Source organism: Notolepis coatsorum, assembly GCF_963971535.1.
Source record: "Notolepis coatsorum genome assembly, chromosome: 6".
NCBI lineage: Eukaryota > Metazoa > Chordata > Actinopteri > Aulopiformes > Paralepididae > Notolepis > Notolepis coatsorum.
Window position 1 is genome coordinate 180,179,546 of NC_140170.1, and position 15,663 is coordinate 180,195,208.

Here is a 15,663-nt window from a genome sequence, read left to right on the forward strand (position 1 = left end):
GTGATTCTGCTGAGGAAGCCTAGGTGCTGCAGCTCCAGCTAAATGTTGTGTGGTGCTGGAGTTAACTCATTGCATGCTCTGCTGAGACACCTGATGTACACATTTTGAATTTCTGAATGTGTCTCAGAATAGGATCATCCTGTTGCTGACTCAACCTAGTCTGAGTGACATCAAGTTCCAGTCCTGTATCTGGAAGTATTGGTACAGTGACCTGGTGTAGAGAGCTGCTATAGGCTTATATTTTTATGTATTGTGATGTAACTTGTTGATTATGTTTGTGTGTTTTTTACTCTGTGGACCCTGTGTCTGTTAATAAAGGTGGTTTCCTTATTTTATGTACATATCCCTACTCGTACTAGTTACGCTGCTGGCCAGTATGACTACGACCATACTGTCTTTATACCTGTATCACTGTACATATTGGTATTACAACCCTGTACATACATTAGCACCACACCCAGTAGTACTAATTTATATATTTCATACAGTTTAATCACCTGTACATTGTATATTACTGTTGCATTTCACTGTCACATTTGCATTATGGTTGGATGCCAAACCTCTTTTTTTCATTGTACTGTATAATGACAATACATTTTAATCTAATCTAAATTGTGATTGGAGGATCGAGAAAAGAGGGTGGAGCTTGAGATAGGTCTCCTACCCCCTTCAACAAGGATACACAGCTAAGGGAGTCTAGCAACTCTTTTGAACCCTTTCACTACCACACTACAGAAGGTTAACCTTTCACTACCACACTAGACGGTGTTCTGTAGTGTGGCAGTGAAAGGGTTAACCTTCTGTATTGTCGCAGTGAAAGGGTTAACCATTTGGTAGTGTGGTAGTGAAAGGGTTGAATAAAAGTATGAACAAAGTCTGTCAGTAGGGAGGCATAATGCCGCCATCTTTACAGATCAGGTTAATTCCCGGAACACTGAACGGCTGTCCAAGATTGTATAGCTTATTGAGATCACCATTAGTTATTACCTACATTTACATTTAAATTTGTTGTCATTTAGCTGAACACTTTTATCCAAAGCGGCTTACAAGTTCTGTACGACAAGTCAGCAGGAAGGGTACAACTCCTACAGCTGAGTAACAATGTTCAAACAGTGCTGAAACTTGGGTTCTGCAGTGTTGAGCGCAGAGTAGTAGAGACATAATAGTATAGTAGGAAGACTAAAGAGTGCATCATAGTATAAGACAGTAATGTTAGTGTTTTTTCCCCCGATTACAGATATTGGTTGAAGTGTGTTTTTAGTTGATAGGGAGTCCATGAGAAATATTAACAATCATTTCTTTACTATATGCAGTAATTATTGCTTGAACACGAGCTATTTTATATTATACTTACTTATATTGTAATACTTATTAAACAGCATAGTGGTTGGTCCATTTGTGAAATATTGATGTCCGTTAGTTAATTCTAATGTTTACCACCATGACAAAAAAAATGAAATATGTTCCTTCAGATAATCAAAGTCAAGAAGAAAACTCTTTTTTAAAACCATTTAATAAAACATTGAAGGGTTGTTGACAGTTTGGACACAAACACCTAACTGTTGGTGAAAACTGAAGTAGGGGGGGCATTATTCCACAACACAAAGGACAATCATAGTCACGGAGCTAAATATGGAGGCAGCTCTTAGTAGAACTTCAACTGTCTTACCTCCTTCTACTGTACAAGTAAACCAGTGACCACTCATGTCCCTGTCGTGACGTCTGCTGTCAACATCACCATTCCTCCCAGGTGTCAGACTCCTGATTCACCCCCATTCATTTTGAGATCTAAATATACTTCAAAACAAACAACTGCTGTGCAGATTTCAATAAAACAAGACAATTCTGAGTCAAAGGGGCGTGTTTGTTTTGTCGATAATGTATTCCCTTTGAAAAAATAAAAGCATATCAATTGGTTTGAGTGTGCTGTGTATCTTTCCCTCGCACAGAAGGTTTGGGGAGTGGTTACCCACGGTTACGTGCTGCCTTGCTAAAGCCGAGTAGTTCCTTTACTGATCATTTGAAAATGATGACATTAGCTCAAAAATACATGTAGCCTACCTTTGACACAGAAACATATATTACACAGATTAATATTGCTGTATAGTTTGTTTATACTTCAGAAGTATATTTAACCAGTTCACTACCACACTACTAAAGGGTTAACCCTTTCACTGTGACAATACAGGTTAACCATTTCACTACCACACTACAGGAGGTTAACCGTGCGTGCACTACCGTCTGTAGTGTGGTAATGAAAGGTTAACCTTCTGTAGTGTGGTAGTGAAAGGTTAACCTTCTGTAGAGTGGTAGTGAAAGGTTAACCGTCTGTAGTGTGGTAGTGAAAGGTTAACCTTCTGTAGTGTGGTAGTGAAAGGGTTAAACTTGGTCCTAAAAATTAATGGAAGTGAATGGGAAGCCGGACACCTGGGAGAATGGTGTTGTTGACAAGTGGACGACAAGGACAGCAGTGGTCATGAGCTTACTTTGTAGATGACTTCAGATAAGAGGCGAGACTGATGAAACGAAAGCTCTACGAAAGTGAAATATCTATAGAATAGTGCAGCATCTGAAAGCATTTGACCAGCGTTTCAATACACCCGTCTAATCCAAGCTGTTGCTTTTTGTTCACATCAGGGAACTTTACATAGAGAATAATCATCAATAAAATGCTTATGGATATCAAAATGACATTACTTGTTGAAAAAAAAGAGACAAAGTGACCAAGTGCCGGCCGGTTGACGATCTGGACCGTTGATGTTGGAGCAGAACCGTGCTGGAATGGAAACGCGTGCGTACACACACACACACACACACTTTCACCAAAAACTGGGGACATTACATTGACCCTCATCCCCAAACCCTACAAAATACCAGTGGTGGAAGAAGTACACAGTTCCTTTACTTAAGAAAAAAATTGAAATACCGAGATAAATGAGTACTCTTGTAAAAGTCCTCCATTCAAATTCTACATACGTAAAAGTAGAGACAGTTTTACTGTACTTTTAATGTACTTAAGTATCTAAAGTAAAAGTATGCATTCTACATGACGTTTGTGTATTCCAGTGCTTGGGAGCATTCGATCCTCGATCCGTTGACATCTCTAGGTCATGTTAAAGGTATGTCGTCCAGTTACTCTGCTCTGATTATGTCCTCTGTTAATTTTTACCATGTTTTCTATGCTAAGTATTTTTCCTCAAAGTAACTAGTAACTAATGGGTTCAGATAAATGTAGTGGAGTAAAAAAGTACAATATTTCCTTATGAAATGTAGTGGAGTAAAAGTATAGTTTCCTAAAATGAAAATACTCACGTAAAGTACAAGTAGCTAAATCTTTTACTTAAGTACAGTAATCAAGTAAAAATACTCAAGTTACTTTTCACCACTGCAAAATACATGAACCCAACCCTAATCCGTTTTTCCCCATTTGGGGATGGTGTTTCTGTGCATTGGAAAAGCGTTACCCCCCTCACTGCTGCACTACCAAACGGTTAACCCTTTCACTGCGACAATACACATAATGTGAACCCTTTCACCGCCACACAAGAGCAGGTTAACCCTTTCACTGCCACACTGCAGAAGGTTAACCCTTTACTATCACACTACCGACGGTAACCGGTAACCGTCGGTAGTGTGATATTAAAGGGTTAACCTTCTGTAGTGTGGCAGTGAAAGGGTTAAACAACATTGTTTCAACATGTCTGTGATCTTCAGAAGACGACTGAAGCTAGATTCAATAGCTTCAATTCTATTCAATTCTCATCATGCCACTTCAAACACACGTGTATAATGTGCTCAGGAACCAGCCATGCAAGCACCGGCCTCTAGGGGGCGACCCTGCTTCTCCCATAGATTCACTACATATTTCAACATCTATGGTGTTTTCCCCGCTGTATTTCCAGACAGTGGAATGAGTCTGCATCTTGTTTTTCATACCAGCACTTGTATTCCTATGCTTCCCACCCCCCCCTTTAGGTCTATTATTATTGAAATTTGTAAATGTTATTAAATACTTTAGATACTATTGCTACTATCTATGTATGCTTATATTACATGTACGTATGCGTACGGTATACTGTATGCATACCAAATATTCACTTGTTCTATTCTCCATCCATCTATCATCCATAGCAACACCATATCACCGACACCCTGAGGGGGGATCCCCTTTGAAGCACATAATGAGGTTTCTTTCTCCCTTGTTTCCTTATTGCTAGGTTTCAGGGAGTCGTTCCTTATCTTCATTGGGGAACGTCTGGGGGTGTTGTGGATAAAATTGTGGATTTTATGGTGTTTTTTTTTATTGTGGATCTATTGTGATGTTTCTTCTTGATCTGTGAACCCCATGGAGGCAACTCGGGCTCTACAAATACATTTTATTTGATTTTGATTGGAATGCACTGAGGTTGTAACTCACCGCACTGAGGTTGTAACTCACCGCACTGAGGTTGTTTAATTCACCGCACTGAGGTTGTTTAATTCACCGCACTGAGGTTGTAACTCACCGCACTGAGGTTGTTTAATTCACCGCACTGAGGTTGTAACTCACCGCACTGAAGTTGTGATTCACTGCACTGAGGTTGTGATTCACCGCACTGGGGTTATAACTCACCGCACTGAAGTTGTGATTCACCGCACTGGGGTTATAACTCACCGCACTGAAGTTGTGATTCACCGCACTGAGGTTATAACTCCGACCTCCCAACTGGAAGCTTCCGACCTCCAACTTTGAATGGATTGCAGCGTATGTCCCCAATTTTGGCCTATGTTAAGACACACACACACACAAACATACACACACACACACACACACACACACACACACACACACACCACACCCTCTCTGCTTAACATCACTGTCTGGCTTTTGTAAATACGTTGATTGTACGTCTTGATGGCCACAGTAGTCATGTAAATATCATAACGCTGTCTGTGGTTCAGTACAGGGGCAGTAAGTCCTGCAGAACGACACATTCAGAACCACATTCAGCATGACTCCAAACACCCCAGCCTCTCTGTTCCGCTGATCCCAAGTTCACTTCTTATCTTTCAAAAGGACGGCAGCACCTCAAATCATACGGCTCACTTAGCAGAGCTGTGTAGGCGAACATACTAGTATGTGTCAGACTCAGTACTACAGACATTAGCAACGCTGCAGATACTTCCAGACTCCAAAGTCTGGACTTCAGGATTCACTATGTCAAAATTCAATCCATCCCAGAGTGATATTTTTTTTTTTTAAATGATAAAACTGAAGTTGGCGGATGGCACTCAATGTTGGCTACAAGCCATGTACTACATCCATACCTAAATGAAGCACTTTGCATTTTTTTTAAGTTAGCATTTTTACTTCATTGTACTTAGGTTGTACTTTAGTTTGTATAGTGTATATTTATTTTTACTGTATGAAGCACATTCTAAGGGGGCTCATACAGAACCAAGCATTTCACTGTAATGTGTACTTTATACGTGACCCCCCCCCCCCCCCTAACCTACACTTTTCACAAGTATCGCCATGGGATTGATGACGGAAACCCCGAAATATCAGCTGCGGCGTTGCTATTTCCAGTCAGTATCGCTGACACGTAGACGTCCACACGAGGCTGACACGTACACGTCCACACGAGGCTGACACGTACACGTCCACACGAGGCTGACACGTCCACACGAGGCTGACACGTACACGTCCACACGAGGCCGACACGTACACGTCCACACGAGGCTGACACGTCCACACGAGGCTGACACGTACACGTCCACACGAGGCCGACACGTAGACGTCCACACGAGGCTGACACGTACACGTCCACACGAGGCTGACACGTCCACACGAGGCTGACACGTCCACACGAGGCTGACACGTACACGTCCACACGAGGCCGACACGTACACGTCCACACGAGGCTGACACGTACACGTCCACACAAGGCTGACACGTACACGTCCACACGAGGCTGACACGTACACACGAGGCTGACACGTACACGTCCACACGAGGCTGACACGTACACGTCCACACGAGGCTGACACGTACACGTCCACACGAGGCCGACACGTACACGTCCACACGAGGCCGACGCGTACACGTCCACACGAGGCCGACACGTACACGTCCACACGAGGCTGACACGTACACGTCCACACGAGGCCGACACGTACACGTACACACGAGGCCGACACGTACACGTCCACACGAGGCTGACACGTACACGTCCACACGAGGCTGACACGTACACGTCCACACGAGGCTGACACGTACACGTCCACACGAGGCTGACACGTACACGTCCACACGAGGCTGACACGTACACGTCCACACGAGGCCGACACGTACACGTCCACACAAGGCCGACACGTACACGTCCACACGAGGCTGACACGTATACACGTCCACACAAGGCTGACACGTACATGTACACGTCCACACGAGGCTGACACGTATACACGTCCACACAAGGCTGACACGTATACACGTCCACACAAGGCCGCTGCTACATCAGACGCCATTTCACGGTGCTGCCTGCCTGGAAAATAGAGGCCTTGCACGGAATGTGTGTGTAGTAGTTCTTTCTTCCAACATGGTTGTTTGTAACCACTGGTAACCACTTTCAAAAAGAAAATGCCAATTTTCTGTGCAGTGGCAGAGAAGTAGGGAAAACGGTTGGAAAACACCCCATGATCACTGCTCCGATGCAAATTGTTTACAAGATCCAGTATTAAGACACCAAATTATTACCTTTTTGGTCATAGTTCTCATATATCAACACATACCTTTGTCTCTTCCAACATGGAGGACAAACGGGCATTCTAAACGTTCTGTGAAGGGCCTCTACTATGTGAGTTAATTGCCCCCCAACAGGTTATAACCCCCTGCTGGTTGTAAATTAAAGTTCACCTCCCAGCAGGCAGCTCCATGGTGCTTCTGCCAAACATCAATACCAGTATGATGTGCTTGTAGGTCCGGAATAAATTAATTATCAATAAATAAAATACAAAACAAAATGTATACATTACTGAACACACACACATTGTAGACATTGTGTGAAGGGAAGATGATGCGCTTCTCTCTCTAAGATCTCCCTCAATGGCACAGAGGTCTTTTGAAATGGCTTCGACAACAGTTTCCGACGGGGTTTTAAAAGTAAACGTTTAGCTTGATGCATCACAGGGAGAGCAACACAGACTGAAACAAGGAAACGGCGCACCGACACAAGAGCCTAGCGGCAGGAAAAACACTGAAACGACCGCGAGGTCCAAGATAACAAGGAGAGGACAGCGGGTCCAAGATAACGAGGTGAGGACAGCGGTGGCCTTAAAGTGTAGAGAAGCAGGTGCGTCACCGGAAGGTTCCGGGGTTTCATCCCCCAGACCGGCAGGAAAAAAACGGGGTACTAGGTAAGCGAATGTATAATGCACTCTCCGCCATTGAGGTGCCCTTGAGCAAGGCACTTACTTAACCCCCAAATGCACCGGCGGAGCTGCTCGGTGGTCGACAGCGTCGAGACCGCGGGTCGCACTGGGCAGCTCCCGGGCGCGGACGTGTGGAAGCAGGGCGTCGCTGGAAAAGAGCATCTGTGCTCAGCGAACCTACCCTGGGTAAATAACGATTAAAAAACAACAACGACGACTACAATAAAAGGTCAAAAATGGGGTCAGGGAGGGCTTTAGGGGATGCCCTCCTTCCTCAGGCAGCACTGCGAGGGCGGCACGCCCCAGTCGTAGACGTAGGACAGCCGCAGCTTCACCTCCTCCTTGCAGAGGCGGCCGTCGCGCTGCAGCGTCTGCTGCTTCTCCAGCATGTCCTCCAGGCTCTGCTTGTGCGTCACCAGGTACTTGTTGCTGCAGCCGCGCGACTTGTACTCCGTGTCGAAGCGCGGGTCGTGGGTCCGCCGCACGTCCACCGGCGCCAGCCAGGCGCCCAGCGACACGTCCTCGCTCTGCCACGTCTTCAGGTAGCCCACGTTGAGGCGCACATAGCGCACCAGATCGGCCGAGAGGACGTAGCCGCCGCCCAGCGCGTACGGCAGGTAGTAGTCGCACAGCTCCCAGGCGCTCTCGCGCCACTTGCCGCCCGTCTTCACGCGGCCGCGGCCCGAGAAGAAGCCCCAGTACAGCCGGCTGGGCTCCTTCCCCTTCAGCTCCTCCTTGAGGAGGTCCAGGCGGGCGAACGTGTCGTCGTCCGCCTTCAGGACGAACTTAAAGTCCACGTTCTGGTCCACCCAGGAGTACATGTGCAGCAGCTTGAGCGTCAGGTTCTCGTAGGAGTCCCGCAGCTCGGGCAGCAGGAGCAGGTCCTTGTGGCGGCCCTGCTCCGTGTTGAGGTTCTGGAGGTCCTCCGCCGCGAGCCCCTGCGTTCCCACCACGAACATGGCCAGGACGTCGGAGTCCCGCTTGGCCAGCCAGGTACTGCGGATGATACTCCGGCGCTCCGTGTACTTGGGTCCCGTCGTGATGAGAACCACGAGGAAGGCCGCGAAGCCTTTGGGTCGGGCCAGGGGTTCTCCGGGGTGTTCCGGACGGGCCTGGAGGACGTGCGGGGCGAGGCCCGGCGGGTCCGCCTGGCCCTGTTTCAGTGTCTCCGAGGTGCATTTAGCCAGGAAGATCAGCACCACGGCAAAGAGACACACGCTGCCGATCACCAGGGCCGTCTTGTGGCGACAGACAAGGCGCATCAGGTTCATGGTGCTGAGTCTGGGAGAGAACATGAAGACAGACATTCTTTAAATTTACACCCAGTTCCTCGTCAACAGTTATAGAATGCTTTGACCGATTTGGTAACGTTGGGTAACGTTGCATAATATACAAACATTTAACGTTACGGTAGCCAAAACTATGAGCAAGCTTGATATGGCGAAGATGAGGTACATGGCTCGTACTAAAGGAACACGCCAGCATTATGGGAAATGCACGTACTGTCTTCTCCAGAGTCAGACAAGAAAATAGATACCAATTTCCTCTCTGCGTTCAGTAAAGCTATCCGGCTGCAAGCTAGCTTACTTAGTTAGCACAAATTGATGGAAGCAGATATGGACCAGCTAGTCTAGCTGTTGGCCAAAAACACCTCCCAGAGTTTTAAGCTAGGCTAGTGGTCCGTATCCGGTTCCATTAATTTGTGCTAAGCTAGGCTAGCTTTCAGTCGGATAGTTTTCTACTGTCGGTTCTCCACTCTCTAGTGGCCACAGATTTCACCCTAAGGGCTCGTGTGGCACCTGCCTCATATTTATGACCGCAGTCACCGCACGCGTCTTTTTTCAATGTATTCCAATGGGGAGGGGCCGTATGCGGCCGCCTATAGGAAGTGCGCTGCAGTCGGCTTCTTTTTTCAGCGCCTTTCAGCTTTATTGCGCGGCCGCACCAGCGTTTAAAGTTTAAACTTGCTGAACTTTTTTTCTCACCGCATGCGCCCGCCCCAGTACTACCGGGCGCACTGCCAGCGTTTTTCAGGTGAAAATGTGAGATGGGTGGACCCGGGCCCTTAGGCTACCAATGTAGCCTGCCTATCTTCTTGTCTGACTCTAGAGAAGACGGTAACCACTGTTTTTGATTTGATTTGATTGAAGTTTATTTCAAATATGCAACATAACAAATAAACATCAAGTATATAGCCTTAAGCCGTTCAAATAATAAATGTATATGAAAAATTAAAAATAACAAAGAACAAACAAAAAAGTATTTTTTTTTGTCATTTACATGTTTGAAAAGGAGTGGGAAGAAGCATACACTTAACTTAATCCCACCCCTATTTAATCAGAACATACTATATGTTATTTACTAATTCATACATTACTAGACTTATATTGAAAAATGAACTTAGTTAACAATACATTTTTAATAATACCTTATTAATATTTGCCAAACTGTATGTTACCCTGTAAAGTTCCTCTAGCCAACTATATACATAATCATATACATTTTTATATACATACTGCCAGTTATCAAACCCCTTCTTCATCTCTGTACCTCTGTAAAACTGTATTATTATTAATAATAATAATAATGTTGACGTGTTGCTTTAGTTTAAGCTGCCACTGTCAGCAAATAAGCAAGCAACTAACGTTGAGGCTATACAGTTAGCGAAGTAACCTAGCCAGCGTCAGCTGCATAATTATATATACACAACTGAACACACCATGACGTTAGCACCGCCTGCAAAACCAAAGCAAGTGTCATTGACTTCTAGACTACCTGATAGTGTGAATGAATGAATGAATGAATGAACACTTAATTTAACAGATTGCAGAATGGGTACAATACAGTACGGCTCAATACATACAATTGTTAAGGGGATGCTTGCAGACCAGAGAAAGACGTTTGTCTTGTTTACATCAGGGTCCCCCATTTTCAATTCATAGTGACATTTATGATATACACAACATACATTACAATTATGGCATAGGGACATACAGGTATATAGTACTGTTACATTTGTGACATATGATATGCAAATATACAGTACTGTTACCCACAGATCCTGACAGTATATGATGGGGAGGGGACTGTACATTAGGAGGGGGTGGGTGGGAGAGAAATATACATACGGTGGGGAGGAGACTGTCTGGAGGGGGTGTCTCACAATGTACAGTTTCTTCATCAAATGTATATACTGTAGTGACTACAGTATTGGTTCGTGTTCATCTTCTGACTATGTTGTGTAGTGGGAGGTAACTAATGATCTGGCACCGGGCGCCAGAGGGGACATCTATTTAGGTTGCACTGGTTGTTATTCATTCATGGCTGTGCTGGGATTCATGTGTTGGTGTTCTTGTTTACTGACGTGGCTTTGTACATTAAACAAGCATTACGTTACCTCCGTTTATTCCTCTTTCCTCCGGGCACTACACTGGTGACCCTGACGTGATTTTTGTTACGGCGGATTGTGTACAATAATCAGCGACGAACATTCTTTCAAAATGTCCGGACGAGGAAGACGTTCTGGCCATCGGCAGCCATCACCGTCCCCTGTCAGGGAAGCGCAGGGTGCGCGCGCGCCCACGATCAAACTACCTGAGTTCTGGGAGGCGGCTCCGGCTGCATGGTTTGCTATTGTGGAGGCAAACTTCAACAAGAGCAACGTGGATGACGACGACGACCGGTACAACCACACGGTGGCAGTGTTGGGCAGCTCCACCGCAGCTCGAGTGGTGGGTTTTTTGTCTGATCCCCCGGCGACGAACAAATATGAGCGCCTCAAGACCCTACTGCTAGATACATTTGAACTGTCCGCTGCAGAGAGGGTGCGCCGCTTATTTTCTATGTCGGAATTGGGAGACGAGAGACCTTCTGCCCGCATGGAGAGGATGCTGAATCTGCTGGGGAGAGAAGACCCCATGATCCTCTTTACGGAGCTGTTCATGCGCACGCTGCCGGCACAAGTGAGGATGGCACTGGCCAACACCGACATCGTGGGCCCCCGCGCCCTGGCCAGGGAGGCGGACCGTTTCGTTTTGGCCATGCCTCAGCGGTCCACCGACCTGCTCGCTCCCGCGACCGCCCCGCCACCGGACCGTCGCAGGAGAGCGAGGGATGACGCCAGGCCTTCTGGTCAGCACGGTAACGCAGCGGGCCATTGTTTCTTCCATGCCACGTTTGGCGCCAAGGCCAGACGGTGCCGCTCACCCTGCACCTTCGGACCTACGGGAAACGGCGGGGCCGGCGCTCAGTAGTGGCCCTGAGCGCTGGCGTAACCAACAGGCTGCTCTTCATCCGAGACACCGCCTCTGGTCGCAGTTTCCTTTGCGACACGGGTGCCCAGTGGAGCATCATTCCGGCAGAGAGGTCGGATGTGGCAAAAGAAGAGCGCGGTCCGCAGTTGGCGGGCGCGGACGGCACGCCCATCCGCTCTTACGGCACAAGGGCGGTGGACGTATGCTTCGGAGGACAATGTTTTTCGTGGGATTTTGTCGTTGCGGCTGTCACGTTCCCCCTCCTTGGCGCGGATTTTCTGTGCGCCCACAACCTGCTGGTGGACGTGGGGAACAAGCGCCTGGTCAACTCGCAGACTTTCGCTTCCTTTGCATGTACGCAGGGGGAGGCCATCTACGGCGGGTGGTCCAATACACTCGCCGAAAGTGACCAGTACCTTCGGCTGCTCGCTGAGTTCCCCGACCTGGGCAAGCCCACTTTTTCCTCGCCCACGGTGAAACACGGGGTGGAGCACCACATTGAGACCAGTGGGCCGCCCCTCTACGCCAGGGCCAGACGCCTCAACCCGGAGAAGCTGGCCGTCGCCAGGGCGGAGTTTGCGCACATGGAGCGGGTGGGCATCGTTCGGCGCTCGAACAGCCCTTGGGCGTCTCCCCTGCACATCGTTCCTAAGTCAGACGGTGGGTGGCGCCCATGTGGGGACTACCGCCGCCTCAACGATGCGTCCAAGCCTGACCGCTACCCGGTCCCGCATGTCCAGGACTTTGCGGCGAACCTGGCAGGCAATCGCTTCTTCTCGAAAGTGGACCTGGTACGGGGGTACCATCAAGTGCCGGTGCACCCCGAGGACGTCCCCAAGACGGCCGTCGTCACGCCCTTTGGGCTTTTCGAGTTCTTGCGAATGCCGTTCGGCCTGAAGAACGCGGCGCAGACCTTCCAACGCCTCATGCACTCGGTGCTCCGGGACCTGCCATTCCTCTTCGTCTACTTGGACGACATCCTCGTAGCGAGCGCCACTGAGGAGGAGCACCTGTCCCACCTCCGAACCCTGTTCTCACGGCTCAGCCAGCATGGGCTGATCATCAACCCGGCGAAGTGTGAGTTCGGGCGGGGCGCCATCGACTTCCTCGGGCACCGGGTCTCCGCAGAGGGGGTGACCCCCCTCCCCTCGAAGGTGGAAGCTGTCGCCGCGTTTCCGCGCCCCCGCACAGTCAGCGAGCTCAAGGGGTTCATCGGGATGGTGACTTTTTATTATCGTTTCCTCCGCCACATCGCTCACATCCTGCTGCCTCTGTACGACGCCCAGAAGGGCAAGACGATGAAGCAGCCGGTGGACTGGACGGCGGAGCGGGTCAAGGCTTTTCAAGACACCAAGGAGGCCCTGGCCCGTGCGGCCATGTTGGCCCACCCCTCGCCCTCGGCGCCCACCGCTCTCACCACGGACGCCTCTGATTTTGCTGTGGGAGCGGTGTACGAGCAGTGGGTTGGGGACGCCTGGCAGCCGCTTGCCTTCTTCAGCCGCCAGCTGTCGCCCAGGGAACAGAGGTACAGCACGTTCGACAGGGAGCTCCTCGGGCTGTGGCTTGCTGTCAGGCACTTCCGTTTCTTGCTGGAGGGACGCGAGTTTACGGCCTACGTGGACCATAAGCCGCTCACGCACGCCATGTCCAAGGCGGCGGAGCCGTGGTCCGACCGCCAGCAGCGCCAGCTCGCCTACGTGTCCGAGTTCACCACGGACATCCAGCACGTTGCTGGGAAGTCCAACCAGGTGGCAGATTGTCTCTCCAGAGCGGTGGTCGGTGCGGTGCAGCTGGGTTTGGACTACGTCAGCATGGCTGCGGACCAGGCCGCCGATCCTGCCGTCCAAGCTCTCAAGTCGTCGGACACTGGACTGCGCCTGGAGGAGGTGGTGTTCGGTGACGCGGGGGCTACGCTCTTGTGCGACGTCTCCATGGGTCATCCACGGCCGGTGGTCCCCGCCAACTGGAGGCGCCCTGTCTTCGAGGCCATACACAGCTTGTCTCACCCTGGCAGGAAGCCGTCCTCGCGACTGGTGTCGGAGAAATTTGTGTGGCAGGGGCTCAAGAGGGATGTGAGAGCCTGGGTCGACACGTGCACCGCCTGCCAGCGCGCCAAGGTGCATCGGCACATCAAGGCCCCCCTGGAACAGTTCTCTGTGCCCGAGCGGCGGTTCGACCATGTCAACGTGGACCTGGTGGGACCGCTGCCCCCCTCGCACGGATACAACTACCTTTTCACCATGGTGGACAGGACGACTCGCTGGCCGGAGGCGGTCCCGCTCTCCTCAACGACGGCCCCCGACCTGGCCCGGGCATTCATCTCGGTGTGGGTCTCCCGCTACGGCACCCCGGCTGATCTCTCCTCTGACCGTGGCTCACAGTTCACTTCGGAACTGTGGGCGGCGGTGGCGGAGAGTCTGGGGGTCAAGCTCCACCGTACGACCGCCTACCATCCGCAGGCAAATGGGCTCTGCGAGCGTTTTCATCGCTCCATGAAGGCCGCCCTTCGAGCCAGCCTCACGGACGGCGACTGGCTGGACAAGCTCCCGTGGGTCATGCTGGGGCTCAGGACGGCGCCAAAGGAGGACCTCCAGTCGTCGTCGGCCGAGCTGGTTTTTGGACAACCGCTACGGGTCCCCGGTGACTTTATTCCCAGGTCGACAGAGCCCTGGTCTGCCGCTGCTCAGCGCGCCTCGCTGCTGGACAGCGCCAGGACTTTCGTCCCGGTCCCGACTACGCAGCATGGGGTCCCTACGTCGAGGGTGCCCCCGGAGCTGCACTCGGCGAGGTTCGTGTTCATCCGTCACGATGGCCACAGGACTCCGCTACGCCCTCCTTACGACGGACCCTTCCGCGTCATCGAGGCCAGGGCCAAGAACTTTGTGGTCGACGTGGGGGGTAGGCCTGAGTGTGTTTCCGTGGATCGCCTCAAGCCGGCACACTTGGACCTTGAACTGCCCCTGGACTTGGCCCTGCCGCCGCGCAGGGGCCGGCCCCCGGTCCTGCCTCCCCTGCCACGCCGGGGCCATTCCCCCCTGCGACCCCTCGGACCCCCCGCCGCTCGTGAGCGTCTGGTCACTGACCCCCATCCTGCTCGGCAGGAGGATGTGACGGACGCTGTCACACCCCCTCCCGCACCTCCTGACTTTACCTACAGTCGTAGGGGCCGGGCCATACGCCCTCCTCACCGTGAGGATTTCGTATATTGAGGTGAACACTGGGGGGGCTGGTGTAGTGACTACAGTATTGGTTCGTGTTCATCTTCTGACTATGTTGTGTAGTGGGAGGTAACTAATGATCTGGCACCGGGCGCCAGAGGGGACATCTATTTAGGTTGCACTGGTTGTTATTCATTCATGGCTGTGCTGGGATTCATGTGTTGGTGTTCTTGTTTACTGACGTGGCTTTGTACATTAAACAAGCATTACGTTACCTCCGTTTATTCCTCTTTCCTCCGGGCACTACAATACTCTCTTTTTTAGACTAGTCTTGTATCACAAACACTACTGTATATGTAGATCTGGTATGTCATAAATGTATAGATGTAGCAGTACTGTCTATCTGTATGTCATAAATGTTATGATGAATTGAAAATGGGGGACCCTGACGTAAACTAGACGAAAGTCTTTCTCTGGTCTGCATAATTGTGTGTATTGAGCCGTACTGTATTGTACCCGTTCTGCATTCTGGTAATACAATTTTCAATCAATCACACCGGGATGTTGAAGGGGAGACGAGTTGGTTACCTTTTCATTGAATGGCGCTTTGTTGATATAGCAAGGCGAAGCTAACGGTTAGCTGTCGAAGAAAACATCCTTTTCTCACTTTGTATTATTAAGCTTGCGACACTGGAGGCTAAAACACACGGCATCCTCCTCCCAGATCGAAACGCGAAAGCTACAACAACACAAATGAAAAGATCTGGCTACCTACAATAACTAAATCATAATGATGATGAGACCGCTGGGTAACGTTGTTGGGTAGCTAGCTACAGTCTATT

General features: G+C 49.9%; 1 protein-coding gene across 1 annotated transcript; it reads right to left on the reverse strand.

Annotated features, from left to right (window-relative positions):
* Positions 1-6,490: 6,490 nt before the first annotated feature.
* Positions 6,491-15,663, reverse strand: b3galt6 (UDP-Gal:betaGal beta 1,3-galactosyltransferase polypeptide 6). Its single transcript, XM_084316909.1, has 2 exons — positions 15,410-15,663; positions 6,491-8,691 (listed from the first exon to the last, which is right to left on the reverse strand). The coding sequence occupies exons 1-2, from the start codon at positions 15,415-15,417 to the stop codon at positions 7,665-7,667; spliced, it is 1,035 nt and encodes a 344-aa protein (XP_084173035.1). The 5' UTR covers positions 15,418-15,663; the 3' UTR covers positions 6,491-7,664.